General features: G+C 43.1%; 2 protein-coding genes across 2 annotated transcripts in view; one reads left to right on the forward strand and one right to left on the reverse strand.

Moving 5' to 3' along the window:
• Positions 1-11,853, forward strand: part of LOC311056789 (proto-oncogene DBL-like) — a gene marked incomplete at its 3' end in the record, with an annotated part of 36,871 nt that extends 25,018 nt beyond the window's left edge. The window contains exons 19-26 of the mRNA XM_084073595.1: positions 1,717-1,932; positions 5,598-5,690; positions 5,891-5,969; positions 6,159-6,204; positions 9,414-9,589; positions 9,942-10,057; positions 11,561-11,673; positions 11,772-11,853. Coding sequence (XP_083929721.1) covers positions 1,717-1,932; positions 5,598-5,690; positions 5,891-5,969; positions 6,159-6,204; positions 9,414-9,589; positions 9,942-10,057; positions 11,561-11,673; positions 11,772-11,853 — 921 coding nt within the window. The remainder of the gene's footprint in view (positions 1-1,716; positions 1,933-5,597; positions 5,691-5,890; positions 5,970-6,158; positions 6,205-9,413; positions 9,590-9,941; positions 10,058-11,560; positions 11,674-11,771) is intronic.
• A 4,059-nt stretch (positions 11,854-15,912) lies between these two features.
• Positions 15,913-16,529, reverse strand: part of LOC311057228 (coagulation factor IX-like) — a gene marked incomplete at both ends in the record, with an annotated part of 5,338 nt that continues 4,721 nt past the window's right edge. Inside the window, one exon of the mRNA XM_084074177.1 lies at positions 15,913-16,478. Within this exon, the coding sequence (XP_083930303.1) occupies positions 15,913-16,478 (566 nt within the window). The remainder of the gene's footprint in view (positions 16,479-16,529) is intronic.

Below are 16,529 nucleotides of genomic sequence, written 5' to 3' on the forward strand. Positions count from 1 at the left end.
CATCACCACATACCAGGCAGGTAGCAATTAATTAGATAGCCATCACCACATACCAGGCAGGTAGCAATTAATTAGATAGCCATCACCACATACCAGGTAGCCACTGGAAGTTGATACCAGGTAGTAGAGATGCGCGGGTGGGCTCTGCTCTGATGCCACCCGAATACGCACTTACAAATAAATCATGGATGCATAGTTAAGGGGAAGAATACCCACCTGGTACATGTAAGCAAATCTCACGGGAACAAATGACCTTTTGTATCTTATGCTTGGTTGGTAATGAAAGAGGGGGACGTGGTGGTAAAGCAGATGTAAATTGTATCCACCATCTGTAAGTATTTATTTATAAAATGCGGGAAAAGCGCTGATGGAGCTCAGCTCGTTTATCACAGCGGTAGTGTGGGCGACTTTGCGGGGAAAAAGATTTGCTGCCGTTTCTCACATGCATTATACACTGCAAATAGAGTACAGAAGTCCTGACGTCACTCGTTCATCCCCAGGTTCGTAAAGTAATTTCTCTATGGAGAATAACATTGGGTCATCTTAGAATCGTCTCATATAAGAGTTGTGGTCCAAAAATAAACAAACTGTATCGGCGATATTGTCAGGGAGGAGGTTCTGTATCGTTTATGATAGTCAGTCACTTATATTTGATACAGTCTGTTTCTGGCGAAAATTTAACTAATTCGGCGGAAGTAACATTATCGTTTTCTCACCGTCAGTTGATGCTTCATATCCATAAGAGTCAAACCGCCGGGGTCATTTGTTTATTTTTGGAACACTTCTTATTTGACGCGATATTAAAGACGTCTATGGGAATTCAGAACGGGGGTGGAAAACCACGACCCAGGTAGGATGTGTAAATTACGTCAGACTTCGGTGCTCTATGGCATAAAATAGCTGGTGGACTTGAACTTGACAGAATGGGAAGAAGAGACCCAAATCGATGAATTGACATGTTCACTTTTATGACCCAAATCCGCCTGATCCGCGCATATAACGGCGATCCGCACATCTCTACCAGGAAGCCATTCATCAGATAGCCATCACTGAACACCAGGTAGCCAATCACCACTTTATACTCAACGTAGCTTTAAAATAACAACACTAGACCTTGAACAGACCATCCATCCATCCATCCATCCATCCATTCATCCCTCCCTTACCTACCTACCAGTGGTGTAAAGTAACTAAGTAAATTCACTCAAGTGCTGTACTGTACTGTACAATTTTGAGGTACTTTTACTTTACTGGAGTATTTCCAATTGTCTATACTTTTACTTCTACTCCACTATATCTCAAAGGCAAATATTGTACTTTTACTCCATTAAAATGATTTGAAAACTTTAGTTACTAGTTACTTTAAAAAAAACATATATTAACCACTTTAGCCCTATTTTATTCCTAGGATATTTGAAAATCGCCGATCTAGAAGCTCACGTTGTGAGCTTGTAGATTTGCTATTTTCAAGCATTTTAGTACTTTTACTTTGGGTACTTTGAGTACATTTTGATACAAATACTTTCATACTTTTACTCAAGTAAATTCCGGACTTTTACTTGTAACAGAGACCTTCTACATTGCAGTATTGATACTTCTACTTAAGTAAAACATTTTGAGTACTTTTTCCACCTCTGTTCATTCCTCCCTTCCCTACCTACCTACCAAACTTATGTCTGTTGTCTGTCTGTCCGTCCGTCCGTCCATTCATCCCAGGGGGACCTGAGTCAGCTGGGTCGAGTGGTGCTGCAGGGAAACTTCAGCGTGTGGATCAGTCACAAGCGAGCGGCGGTGCGCATGAAGGAGCTGGCCAGGTTCAAGCCCATGCAGAGGCACCTGTTCCTGTACGAGCACGCCCTGCTGTTCTGCAAGCGGCGCGACGACGACACCCACGACAGGACGCCCTTCTACAGCTTCAAGCACTGCCTTAGGGTGAGCACAGGGTCTGTTTACCTAGTGGATAGGGTTTACTTTAATGAAAGGGATTCTTCCAATTATGAATGTCTCAGTGCGTGCTAGAGCAGTGGTTTTCAACCCTTTTCATATCAAGGTCCATTATTTATTTGGCATTTCAGCCACGGACCACCGTTTCATGAGATTTAGACTCTCAGACCCAAAACGTAGAATATTTTGTCGTCGTTTGATAAGATTTTGTCCACAATTCCATGCTGTATTGATGTTGGTACCATAGGAGAGATGACAGGCAAACGTTGATCAAAATAACAATTGTTTAATTAAGTAATGCAGATGTTTAACAATAATTTAACTCTTGAGTGTAAAATGAAACCAAATGGACCCGTAATGGGGTCCATTTGGTTTCATTTGACACTCTCAAGAGGTAAATATCTATAATGGTCCATTTGGTTTCATTTTACACTCTCAAGAGGTAAGTATCTATAAGGGTCCATTTGGTTTCATTTTACACTCTCAATAGTTAAAGATCTATAAGGGTCCATTTGGTTTAATTTTACACTCTCAAGAGTTAAAGACCAAAGGTCCATTTGGTTAACAGCTCTCCATCATTTAACTGGGGACCACCTGGAACCCCATCAAGGACCACTGGTGGTCCCCGGACCACTGGTTGAAAACCACTGTGCTAGAGCAATGGTTCTCGCATTCTTTGGTATGAATTTGGCCATTGCACACACATGGCCTCTCAAACTATGAGATTGTGCAACTAGAACCAAATGGACCTGTAGTGGTGCATTTGGATCCATTTGTTCTCTGTGTTCCATTGTGTTCCAAACTATCAATATTGCTGGAGGTTCCCACACCGCACTCTGACAACCACCGTCCTAGAGTCTCAATGTCACAGCGTCTAATTATTATCTGATCAATCAGTACTCGTTGTCCAGGCTTTCGGCTACATCGTTTGGCTGTATTATGTCAGAACTCATTCAGCTTAGCGTCTCAGAGCAGGCGTATTTATTGTGTGTGTGTGTGTGTGTGTGTGTGTGTGTGGGCTTTACCTGCCTCTAGTAGCATCGCTGGCACCCCCGCTCTCACTCGAAGGTCGTCACTCTTTGCCGAGTCAGTCCCCTCCGGCTAGCTCCGGTCTTTGGCTCCAATGCAATGCCATCTTTGCTCTTGTGAATATTTCAGTTCAACTCTGACACATGGACGACACTAAGAAACATAATATTAATCCATGGAATAGAGGGAAAGGGTTCATAAAATCCTGGCTTCAGCATGGTCACAGCTCAAAACAATCCGGCCATCTCATTCTCTACCGTGCTTCTTCAGCAGCTGGCACGAGTTGTCATTTAATCAGTCTCATGCTGTCACTCAGGTCGCCCACATGACCCGGTCTGACACACCAGGTTATCCAGCCAAACGGGAATTGGATTTGACCGTGACATTATTTCCCTTAATCAATAGTGATGTCGGATATCAACCAGAAATCATCTGAAATTAGAAAAAGTGATCCTTGGACCGCAGGTCTCCACCAGGTCAGGTAGGTTATTGTGGCCTCCGGGTGGCACTATAATAGCCTGGTAAACCGTCCCTCCAGAAATCTCATTTCCATTTGATTTCTGGCCTGATCGCCCATTCTGCAATATTGGCTGTGGGCTGGAGTTGGGCGGGAGTAATACCGTTGACTGACAACCCCTTCAGCCAATGATCGTTTTTCCCCTTCAGCCAATCAGCAGTTCATTTTTACCACCTCCAGACTATGTGACGCAACGGGACTTTTGAGACGGCCATGCCCAAAATAGGTTGCCTTATTGGGATACATGCGTGTCACTCCCCGCCCCTGCCGGTTCTCTAAATTTATATTTTTAAATAGGCTCTGTCATGATTAATTGACCACATATATGAAGTTAAACAACTAAATTCTATCCAAACGATATCTTAATAGTAAATTCCGTGCCTCAAAAAAGAAGTTTGAGACCGTTTTAAAAACGAAAATAAGAAGTGAAGGCACTCGCACAACAACAATGGCTGCCGTTCGTCTTTTGTCGGCTGCACTCGGCTTCATTCGGGCTCACTCGAACTCGCCACCTGATTGGCCAACTGTCGCTGTCAATCACAGAACGATGAGCGACGACGCTGATAGGCTCGTCCATTTGGTGAACGGGCTAAAAACGCCCAGACAAGCCTTCAGGCCAGACTCACTCCAGAAATCAAATGGAAATGAGATTTCTGGAGGGAGGGTTTACCAGGCTAGCACTATAATAGGACTATGTGAAAAGGGTGCAATTTCTTCCTAGACCTTTCATTGAGGCATTTTGTTCCAAAAATGTGTTTTGCAAAAATCAACTTGCTGGTGGCACTATTAACAGGCCAATGTGAAATGGGTGGCATTTCTTCCTCGGCCTAGTGGGAATGTGCGTGCGAGATTTCACGCGCTGCGTTCATGATTTGGGGCATTTTGTTCAAAACAGACCAATCCTGCAAACTTTGGAAGCCAATCTTAGCCAAATCAGGATGGAATATGAAAAATCAGACAGATCCGTCTTGATCCCATGACTATAGGGATACTGTGTACCGATTTGTGTGATGTTTGGACAAAATCTGTAGGAGTAATATCAAAAAAATTGTTTAGCAAAAATCGTCCTCCTGGTGGATAACAGGTCGATCTGAAAAATTCGGTGCAGAGGTTCTGCTCTGGCACAGAGAGAATGTGTGTGCGATTGGCAGCTCCCAGACAGATGGACACACGGACGGATGGAAAACATAGGCAAAACATAGTCTTTGCCTTGCCTTCGGCCTCGCGGAGGCAACAAAGACTCATTTTAGACTCAACAAAGACTCACATTTTAATGGAGAAATTGTTCTCTTTCTTTTTACGGTGTGGCTCTGCAGGTGTAACCTGACTGCGCCAGATGGGGGTGGTATTGACTTCACAGGTTCACAATACAACCTCCATCTGGGCTCGCTCAGAGAGTAGAGATACTCCGCACCACGGCTGGTGCTAACCAATCAGCGGCTGCTAAGGGCGGGATCTTGGCGAGACCGGATGTGACGCCATCGAGAAGCGTTTATTGCGTTGTAGTTCTTTCACGATTCATCATGGTTGAATAGTTTACAAAAGAACTACTGCTGGCGCAGGTACTATACGTCATGTAGACATGTCAATATGATTGGTTGATAGACGGTGATAGACAGACGGTCCCATCCAATCACCTGCCAAGTAGCTTAAAACAATCGCCGTCTTGCATCGATTCTGCTACCGGGGTCCCAGATGGAGTAGCGTGTGAAACAAATGTGACGCAAGCTGGTTCCATCTGGCGGAGTCAGGTTACTGCAGGCGTCTAGCTACTGTAGAAGTACCTCCACTCATTTCTTAAGTGACAGCCTGAAAGGTCACCACTTTCACCTCAAGGTTCAAGGTTCAAGGTTGTGCTTTATTGTTGCATCTTGTGTACAGGTACATAAGAGTAAAACATATTTTGGTTTGTCTTCCTTCAGACAATGCAGCAGCATATAACAAAAACAGAATGATGATAAAAAATCATCAAAAGATTTAAAGAGAGTGCAAACAATTGCACAAAGACAATAAAATAGAGCATCATCAAATGTACATGTACATATAATCTTAGTATATTGTGTACACCAACAGCATACAATACCTGGATGTTTTGTTTGTGCTGTAGATGAGTGCAGTGGGCATCACGGAAAACGTCAAGGGAGATCTGAAGAAGTTTGAGATCTGGTACAGCGGCAGGGAGGAGGTGTACATAGTGCAGGTGAAACCTCTGCTGCTCTCTCTCTCTCTCTCTCTCTCTCTCTCTCTCTCTCTCTCTCTCTCTCTCTCTATCTCTCTATCTCTCTGTGTTTACACACACGCACACACACACACACACACACACACACACACACACAAACATTGCTCACTATGATGCTGATTTGTACTGTGTTGTGGTCGTGTTGGTGTGGGTGTTTATAGGCTCCTACACTGGAGGTGAAAGTCTCTTGGCTTAACGAGATTCGCAAGATTCTCACTAACCAGCAGAAACTGCGCCACGGTCTGTATTACTGTCCCTATTTGTCTCTATTACAGTCTTTCTTTCCTTCTTTCCAGCTCTCTATTAATCTGCTTGAAGTGTAATGTCCATCTACAAGGTTTAGATCATTAATCCTTAATTGCACCATTTGTTAACCCTCTTGGTCTCAAACTCCGCCTCCATGTCCTCTGCCCTGCCTTCTTTTCTCAGAGGAGACCCCACCCCTTATGCCGTCAGACACGCCCCTCTCTGACAGGTGACACTCTCTGCATGACATCCGTTGTCGCATGAGAGCATTTGTGTGAATATATAAAAGCTACTAAAGAATGCAGGAATGGGTTCAAATCACTTTCAATTCAGTCAATTCAGTCCTGAGAGAGGTGTAAAATTTAATAAGTTCAAGTCAAATTTACACGTCAGTTTGTCATAGGTCTTGATTCAAATTTAGGAATTGACTTAATTGAGAGTGTGTCACCACATTGTGTTCTCCCCCTTTGAAGAAAGCATCTTGTTTATCTGTGTGATGGAAAGACTAAACTCTTTGTAGGTGTGAGGCGTGTGTTTATGTATATTGAAGAAAATGTCCATGTTATGTTTGCTGTTAGCATGGTGGCATGCCATGAATGACTGATAATTCCTAACTAACTAACTTTCTAACTTTTGCAAACTTATATTTGAATATTTGAACACATTTAGCTGCAAACGGTGTTAATTTTGTCGACTAAAACTATGACGAAAAATGTTCGTCGCCTACCTTTTTTCACGGACGAAAACTAAATAAAAACTGACGAAAACTAAATAAAGACGCCATCAAGGCCTCTGTTGACAAAATCAACAGTACATTTAGTCGACTATAATCTTTTAATAATATTGAGTTGACTAAAACTAGACTAAAACTAAAACTTTTCAGATGACTAAAATATGACTAAACTGAATCAGAATTTGATGTCAAAATTTGCACTGGCTGCAAAAATGACTACAAACAAGTCAAACTGATTTAATGACAGTTTTCAATCTGAAATATATCAATATATAATATATCATGGTGCTTCATAATGCACGTACACCAATGAACAAAAACGGTGTTTCACTGTTCCAATGCTTTCCCCATGGCCGTGGGCATACAATGGCAAAGTCAGGACACTCATGGACGAACTACAACACCGCCTGCACAAATTGCCGTTGTTAGGCACGAGTAATGCGACTGGTTGAATGGCCACACCACTGCGCTGTGGGCTTCAATGTATTAGTGCTTGTTCACTTAAGAAATGTATGAGACTTTGAATGTGTACAGGATTATAGACCTGGTTCAAATAGCATTTGCTCTTAATGCTCTCTGCTGTTTGATTTGATCTACATGGTGTAGCAGCCGGGTGGGGTTTACTCAGTGATTGAAAAAGTACTCACGTTTTTTACTTAAGTAAAAGTATCAATACTGCAATGTTGAAATACTCAATTACAAGTACAAGTCCGGAATTCAAAATTGACTTGAGTAAAGTACAAAAGTATTGGTACAGTATCAAAATGGACTTAAAGTACCAAAAGTAGAAAGTACTCATTATGCAGAATGTCCCGTTCACAAGTTTTCGAATGAATGAAATGTATAAAAATCTTTTGAAAATAGCCGATCTACAAGCTCACAATGCGTCGCACCGCGGCGCATTCTGAGCTTATAGATCGGCTATTTTCAAATGGCCGAAATATATATAGGGCTGAAGTGGTTAATGTATGTTTTAATAATAATCAAAAGTAAAAGTACAACATTTGCCTCTGAGATGTAGTGGAGTAGAAGTAAAAGTACTGAAAATTGGAAATACTTCAGTAGTAAGTAGAAATACCTCAAAATTGTACTTAACACATCGGGTGCCAAACACGGTCTGAACCGTGTGTTTACATAGTGGCGGTTCCGAAGCTTCGGTGCCGAACACGGTCTGAACCGTGATTTCAGTCTTTTTGTTTTTTTCGTTTTTCTCCGCGCGGGCGGGGCTAGAGCAGCTCTGGGAGCACCCATTGTAATCCTGCGAAGGAAGTGCCAGATCGCTCACCGGAAACCCTTTTTTTCCCCCATCCGCTTCCTGTCTATTTCCTACTTTGAAACGCCTATATCTCCGAATCTGTTTCCTGTGGGGAAAAACGGTCATGCACGATCCCCCCCCCCCCCGTTGTAACCCGCGAGGGGAATGTTATGGTTCCAGGCTGTAGCCAGGCTCATGGCAGAACATGAATCGATGCTTTTTTTTGCGTGGATTTGCTTGTAACGCACGCGGAAACCTTAAACAGCAAAGCGCAGTCAATGGGGAGAATGCTGGCACCCACGGTAAGTTGTTATGAAAAAATGCTGGCACCCGATGTGTTAAGTACAGTACTTGAGTACATTTTAGGGTTGCCAACATCCAGAACTGGAGAAACGGGACACATGCACGCGCGCGCAGCGCGCCTGCACGGGTCCCTCGTGCGCGCGCGAAGCACCATTTTTTTTTCGGGTTTCCCGCGGATAAAGTTATTTTTTTTGTTACTTTATTTCGGTTTTAGGGTTAGGGTTAGGGTTGGGAACAACCTGACATGCCACACAAACAATGATGCCGCGCCCACCGGAGAAAATCTCACACACACACACACACACACACACACACACACACACACACGCACGCGTGCGAGCACTGTGCCTGCCCTGTCAACTGAGCGGTCCTAGCGCCCTTCGCATACAGCACACAAACACGCAGCCAGACACACTGCAGTGTGCGCAAACAGAAATATATTTTTTATTTTTCCCTTTACACCGGAGTCCGGGACAAACAAAGTCCCGTACGGGACACGCCCCTTTTGGCTCAAATACGGGGCGTCCCGGCTAATACGGGACGGTTGGCAACCCTAGTACATTTACTTAGTTACTTTTCCACCTCTGGGTTTACTATGTAAGCACTTTAGAAGAAGTTATCAATCACTGAAAACTGTCTACCAATTACAGTACTGTAAGTGTCTCTAGTGTATAAACTCTCTGCTTTCCTCATATCAATCCCCACCCAGCTGACAAACATTAAAATCAAGCACCAAGAATTCTTTGCAAATACTATTTGACATTTGACAATGCCAGAATACAGTGTACAAGTCATAAGTCATATATTGTAGCAATCTTTGATGATGCTATTTGCCCTGCTACTTGTCCCTATCAGGTCATTATTATTTTGGCAATGGTTATCAAATGAGCCACTTAGAGTTCTGGGGCTTTTGACCACCTCCATGTATTAAATAATGAAACCTATAACCTAGAAACCTTCATTGGATGCTGCAATATATGCCCGTGTCAACGGAAGAGAATGCTGGATTAACTCATTGAATGTGAATGACGTAGGAGCCTGTTTTGTGACAGTGTGGATGTTGTTGTTGTTGTTGTTTTTCTTTTTCCTTTTCCTGTGTTTTCTTTTCTTTTGGTTTGCTGTCGTCGTGTCGTTCCCGTGGGTTCAGTGTTTCGGGTGTGTGTGTGTCGTGGGGCGGAGCGTCGGTGGCGGGCTGCTCAGCGTGTCTCCATGTTCCTCACAGCTCCACGGCGACAAGCCATTCCCTCAGGCATCCACAGGGGGAGGAGTCACTGTACACAAGTCCCGCCCTCTCGGACCCCGTCGTCCAGTCTCCTCGACGGAGTGAGTTACCATGTCGAAACGGAACAAAATGACACACGCAAACACACACATTTCCAGATGTTTTATGAGACATAAAGAGTGGTGGAAAAAGTACTTAAAGTACAATATTTGCCTCTGAGATGTAGTGGAGTAGAGGTAAAAGTATAGATAATTGGAAATACTCCAGTAAAGTAAAGGTACCTCAAACTTGTACTTAAGTACAGTACTTGAGTAAATGTACTTAGTTACTTTACACCACTGGACATAAAGACATTGTAAAATAAATGTACACCAATGATTTTAGCAAAGTTGAGTAAAACCAGGAGCTTCAGGTATCTTGTCAGTTGTCATATCAGCTCTCTGTCATCTGCAGGTTGGCCTGCCCCTGCCCACTCAGTGGCTATTTGTGAAGGCCTGGAGGACTGGGGAGGAGCAACGGACCATTCCAACCTAACGGACTCAGATGAGGATGATCAGCCTGCCCCACTTGTGAGAGTTCTCTTGAATATTGAATAGTCCCTCAGGTGCAATAGTGACTGTCCCCACAAATGAGCGATGCAAGATCAGTCAGTAAACCGTACACCTGTCTTAAGGTGATTAGACCCCTCAATTGTGTGCATTTACAAGTGAACCAATTATCATTCACACAACCTAATATCAAACATGTACTGTATATGGCGTAGAATAGAATAGAATAGAACTACTTCATTTATAACCCTTCAGGCTGCTCTCTTGCTGCTGTTCGATTTGTCATGAGAATCTTGCCCCGATCAGACAGGATGTTTTTAGCTGCTGGGTGCATCTATATTCAAGAATTCCTAAACGCTTTACTATAAAAGGTTTTAAGAAGTGATCAAAAAGCCTATTTGTCAATGGGCAGAGTGTTACACAGTCGGGGAGCTTAAACAGCAAAGGCCCGGTCACCTTTGATCACAAGCCGGGTTCTAGGAATTATCCAGCAGAGCTGCATCCACCGATCACAGAGAACGTCCAGGCACATAGGGAGTCAGTAAATCCTTTATATGTACTTTGGAGCGAGGCCATTTAAAGCTTTAAAGGTGATCAATAAATACAAACATTGGCAGCCAGTGTAAGTTGGCAAGCACAGCACAGCAGTAATGTGTCCGTATTTCTTTGTGCCTGTTAAAATTCATGCAGCAACGTTCTGTACTGGTTGGAGTCGGTGAAGTGAGCACTGACTGACAACAGCGTAAACTGCATTACAGCAGTCCAGGCGGGAAAAAATAAAGGCATGCATTATTTAGTTTTTGCAAATCAGTAGGAGACAATTATCAGATTTTAGGAAATGTCTTTATTTGAAAGAAGCAAGACAGGACTACGTTCTTAACACATTGCGTGCCAATCGCGTAGATCTACACGAACCTAAATAATTGCGCAGCGTGCCAGTCGCATAGATCTACGCGAAGTGGTCTTTTTTTTTCTTTTTTCGCAGGTTCACATTTCATTGTAGGCCTCCATCGCCACGATATCCGTATCCGGAGATTTTCGTTCCCACACTGCCATTCTAAAGCTCCCACTAATCCTCCATTTTATCGGTTGCTGTTTTTCTCCTCACTGATCGCTGTTTAACATAAACCGCTGTAGCTTCAAAATGGATGATCACCGATCGAAACGGTCTTCTCTGGGCGTCTCACACAGCTACCCTGTGTGTCTACAAACAGTTTAACGCGCGATTTTAAGGCATTTAGCGAGGTCTGTGGCGACGTGAAAAAAACAAAAAAACAACAATAAATCGCTGGCACTGGTGAGTACATTATGATATTAAACTCTGCCGTGGAATGTGTTAATATGACACTTAAAACAGATATCAGCATCAAACATTACACCAAAATGTCTGTCTGCCCACCTGCTTGATATCTCTGGTCAATGAACCAAGCTCACTGTGAAGCAGGCTGGTGGAATAAGTTTAACCAAAGACTGACCTCAGCTTTGTCATGTTCAGTTTTAAAGGGTTTCTGTATTCTGTTCCAGGTGGCTGGCAGGTATAGGGTCATGGTGGAGAGCAGCATGGCCAGCACTGATGACATCATCTTTAATTGCGGTGATGTAATCCAGTTGCTGCATGAGAACTCGTCGGGAATGTGGTAAGAAGCCTGTTGTAAAAGCATGCTCATAGCAGTCAGTTTAAAACAGAGACCGTAATACAACATACCATGATGTTTGTCGTTTGTGTCCTATGCAGGGTGGTGAGAAATGTGAGTCGTGGCGAGCAGGGACGTGTCCTATCGGAGGACCTGCACAGGATTCTGGGGGAGGCCTGCTGAGAACAAATCAGAAGCGAGGATAGGAGATGCGGTGGCCATACATTTCCTTTTTCATTCCGTTTTCATCACTGCATCCCCTCATCTGCCTGCCTCTCCACCTACAGTACAGTATGTCTCTTAGTGCCAAGGGTTCCACACACCCACACACTGTACAAATGTGCCACGTACACAAATACACAGTCACACACACCTGACACTGTTCTAAAGTTCATATATTTTTAAGTCTGTCCAGGCCAGAGGAGAATGACTATACCCAGACATTCGTCTACGTATCACACTGAAGCACAACATTAACGACAGACTGTAGTCTTCAATCTAACAGGACATTATCACTGCAGAAGAATCCAGGCTGCAGAACCGAACCTCAGCAAATGAAGAATTGAACCTCAGAGAGCTGCAACACTGCAACTCCGCAAATCTTTGCGAGACATGGGACTGCCTTTTCCAGCAGTGCTACGTTCTTTTTTGGAATTTGGGTGTTAGAACTGACTTGGGAATGGAGGTGTCTTCTGTGTCTTGATACATATTATTTTGGACTTTATTCGAGCTGTACCATTTTCTATTTTCTTATTATGTACCATCATGATTGTCACTCACACACCAGATCCACGTAGCCCCACAGAGGTATCATGATCCTTGTGCCAAACAAACTATGAAGATACACCGTTTAATTGCACAGCATAATTGTCGTGGCTTTGTTTTTATATCACTGTGTCTTTACTCTTCTCTGCTGCTGAGCCTTCCCTGTTGATGTCCAGTGTACTAAGTCAAAGTAATTGGTCCAGCAAGCAGCTACCAGAGATACTCTAATGTAAATACTGTAGAAGAGGCAATATTTTTACATGCTTGCTGGCTTTTGTGCTACTGTGCTCCCTTCACGACACATTGACTTTGGAGGCTCCTAAAGTGTCAAGGGGAGAGGGGTGTAGGAGCCTCTATAGTGGCCTGCTTCAATAGGTAATAAGCTGTGAAACGTTTCAGGATCCACGAAAAAGTTCCACCATCGCTTGAGCTGATCTTGCCTGCACATTTTTGAGGAACTTACTGCTTCTGCTGCTCCTGTTTGTTTTGTGTTCCTTTACTGTACCTAAAGAGTTTCAGATTTCAACAAATTAGCGATACAACTCTTCCGTCGGTGAGTCAACCTCCAAGGTTACTAGAGCTTGACCGACATACTGGCGGGCCAATTTTATCAGCCGATAGTGGCCTATCATAGCCTATCACAGATGTACATATCAGCGTATTATGTTGTCAGACGTGCATCAATATGAAAATGTTTTTTTTACAGAGCATAATACAAAAAAATATGCTTGGGGTATTTTGTTTTTCTTGTATAGTTATTATTACATTCCCAGTGAAGTTTACTCGATAGTAGTTGTCGATTGTAGCGTTTTTTACTCCCCAATATCGGTATTGACATTGGCCTGAAAAATCCTGTAATGGTCGGCTATAGTAATGGTTACTAATTGTTGGAAGAGTTGTAACTGACCCACTGATGGAAGAGTTGTAACACTCAAACTACCTGTGTGATGAGTCAAAGCTTTATGTTTTGAACTTTTTAACTGTTCACTGCTCTGCATGGACTGCTGGCTCTCAGCACTAGCTATACCTGGCACTTTATTTACACCAATGGAGAGGGGCTAAAAACTCAGTGTTGGGTAGCAGCTGTGTAAGATGAATTTACATTGGACAGATTAAAAATGTTACTATTTAACATTATGTAAGGGATATTTGTTGAAAGATCACATGTACAGCATTGCTTGCTTCATGAATTAGAGTTCGGCCACACTGATAGATTATGTCTGTTTGTTTTGGATTTTTTCCATCAGGTGTGCGTTTGTTGAGGATGTCCATCTTTGGTTTTGTAAAGTTCCCATAGGCTGAAAATCTTATTTTGAACCGATGAATACGTTTCATTTTCCATTTAGCCAGTAGAATCGAGGAGGCTGTGCAATAATTGCGTTGAAAGGAATTCCAAAGACTCTCCATTTCTGTTTGTTAACTGATGGATCAGTGTGGCTGCGCCTTTATTTTTTAGTTATGAAAAAGGGACATCATAGTTTATCCCAGCCTAATACACATGCTGTTGAAAGCCATAAGGAACTGTACATTCAGACTTTTCTGCAGGGCAGGTAGGTCTGTTAGACCTAAACTGAGCACTCTGAAGCTTAGCTTATACTTATACTATACTATACGTCATACAACGTAGCCTAAGATTTTTTTCTTGAAAATCAGTTTGTTTTGGTGAGTGACATACATCTAAAGTCTAACTTATGTTTAAAGGAGCTTGAGTGGATTGGACAAAGACACAAGACAACACTGCCATCTTTTTTTTAGTTGGGATTCAGTCTGGAGATCAGCACTGCATTTGAACTCATGTTTATTGACTTTAATGTATAGTGCGACATTTTCGGTAGTGAATTACAGTATGTAACCTTGAAGAACTGAGCATGAATTATGCAAAAACACTGTAGATTAACTCAGGTAACTGGTAGGAAAAAACAAGTCATGACATTTCACAGAAGTAATGAGTAAAGGTCTTTACACACAGGGGGCGTTTTTTTTGTTTTTTTGTGATTAAAGCTGCATTCTGTAACTTTCACGTCCTACCCGAGATTCAAACCCATTACCAATGTGCTAATAGAGCATGCCTGCTAGCTCAGGAGAGTACATTTATTTTGACCTTCAGGCAGTACCACTTGTCAATGTCAATCAATCGAATAAATCCATACAGAATGTGAGTATTACAATAAAACTCTTTTAAAAAATAATAAAAATTATTAAAAATCTTTATTCATAACCAGGTTGATTTTCACCGTGAATAAAGACAGTGTTTGTGTTGTTTATTTATCATGCCCCCGTTGTATAAAGACCTTAACTTAGAAGAAAGTCATTAGTAATCAGCCCCAGTTAAAAAACATTTTTTTGTAATCTGCCCAACACTGGCTTAGCTGCAACAGTCAAAATTGGTGTGACATTTGTTTTTATTTTATTTTTATTTACCTTATCTTTATTATTATATTATTTAAACAGTCTCGTCTCCAATATTTGTTATATTTGTTTCTTTTTCAGGAGACGTGATGTTTTGCTGCTTTTGCACACTCTGCAGTTTTGTGAATGTCAAATTATTGTAAGAGGTTAAATGTATATTAAAATGTAATCTGTATATGATTATTTTTCCCAAGTATAAGCACAACATAGTTTGATTCAACCCGACTGCTGTGATTTCTTTCCTCAAGGTTTTAATGTGTTTATGCTTGGTGTAAGAGTTTCATATGCAGTTCATAAATGCTGTGAGACTGCATAAATGACCCGCTGGCCAAAACGAGGTCATCATCAAACATTACTTGCACTCTTTCAGAATCCAGTCAACTTCACTTTCACTAGTCAAAGACCACACCTCTACTTTGAGGGGGTTCCAGGCGGTCCTCAGCTAAATGAACACTGAGGATGGACTGTGTAGATCGAGGTCCCAGAGGAAAACAATCAAATGGGGGTCCATGGCCTAATGCATATCAAACCGGGGGTGCTTGAAATACAAATATTGTAGAATGTGGGGAAGGACGAGATTCTGGATGGGGTTATCCCCCCACTCCCCATGTGAGATGGACAGAAAGGGCCTGAGAGAGGGATTGGGAGAATTTTGGAGGACGATGGGGAGGTGGAGGTTGGGAGAATAGTGTCGAACAGGTGAGGCTGGCATGCACAGGTGTGTTTATGTGATTGTGACTGGGGAGTGTCTGAGAGATGTAGAGGTTGGGCTTGACTCGTGAACCTGCATTGTCAACTTTTAACTCATTTAACTGACATGCAGAGGAATGCAAACCCGTACCCAGATAGTCTAATTCTAGTTTATTGGACGGTCCAAAAGAAATACTTGGTTGATTTACTACCTCATTTAGTGAGTAGCACAATAATATCAAATGCTGGCAGAACTAGTGCAGACGAATGTGCATGTGCATTAAAACGATTGACGCATAGCTTTTCACACAGCCCTGTAATGTACATAATGTGTATATTTCTGTGACTGGCTTTTTGCCAGTCGATGCCCAGAGCTGCTTACAGAGAGTTGCTGATGAGGAGCCCTGTGGTCTGGCTTATAAATGTGTAGTAGCGTGACACACGGGTATAGATGCCATACTTTCCCTCCTTGGCACACTCCTCTCCCCAGCTGACAATGCCCGTCAGGAACCAGGTGCCCTCGTAGTTGGTGGCATGGGGTCCGCCGCTGTCCCCCTGGCACGTATCCATCTGCGCGCTTTTGTAGCCGGCGCAGAACATGAATTTTGTGACGTGGTCGCGGCTGCTGCCTTTGCACAGGGTGCGGTCGACGTAGGGCACGTCCAGCCGCTGCAGCTTGGAGGCCTCGGGGCCCTGAAACTTGAGGCGGCCCCAGCCACTGACCACGGAGTTGTGAGCGTCCCTCATCAGGGTCTCGGTGAAGTCCTTTGGGCCCAGACAGATGGGGAGTCGGTGGTCGGACAGCTCCACCGGGCTGGCGAGCTTCAGCAGGGCGATGTCGTGGTTGTAGCGAGACTTCCGGGCGTCGTAGTTGGGATGGATGAACTGCTCCGCCACCGCGTGGTCTCGCTCCCTGCCTTCGTCGCGGTGGAGGTCATGCTCACCTGGACAGGGTGCGTTGAGTTGATTCATTGAAAACATTATACTGTAAAATT

Source organism: Gymnoscopelus microlampas, assembly GCF_963454915.1.
Source record: "Gymnoscopelus microlampas genome assembly, chromosome: 12".
NCBI lineage: Eukaryota > Metazoa > Chordata > Actinopteri > Myctophiformes > Myctophidae > Gymnoscopelus > Gymnoscopelus microlampas.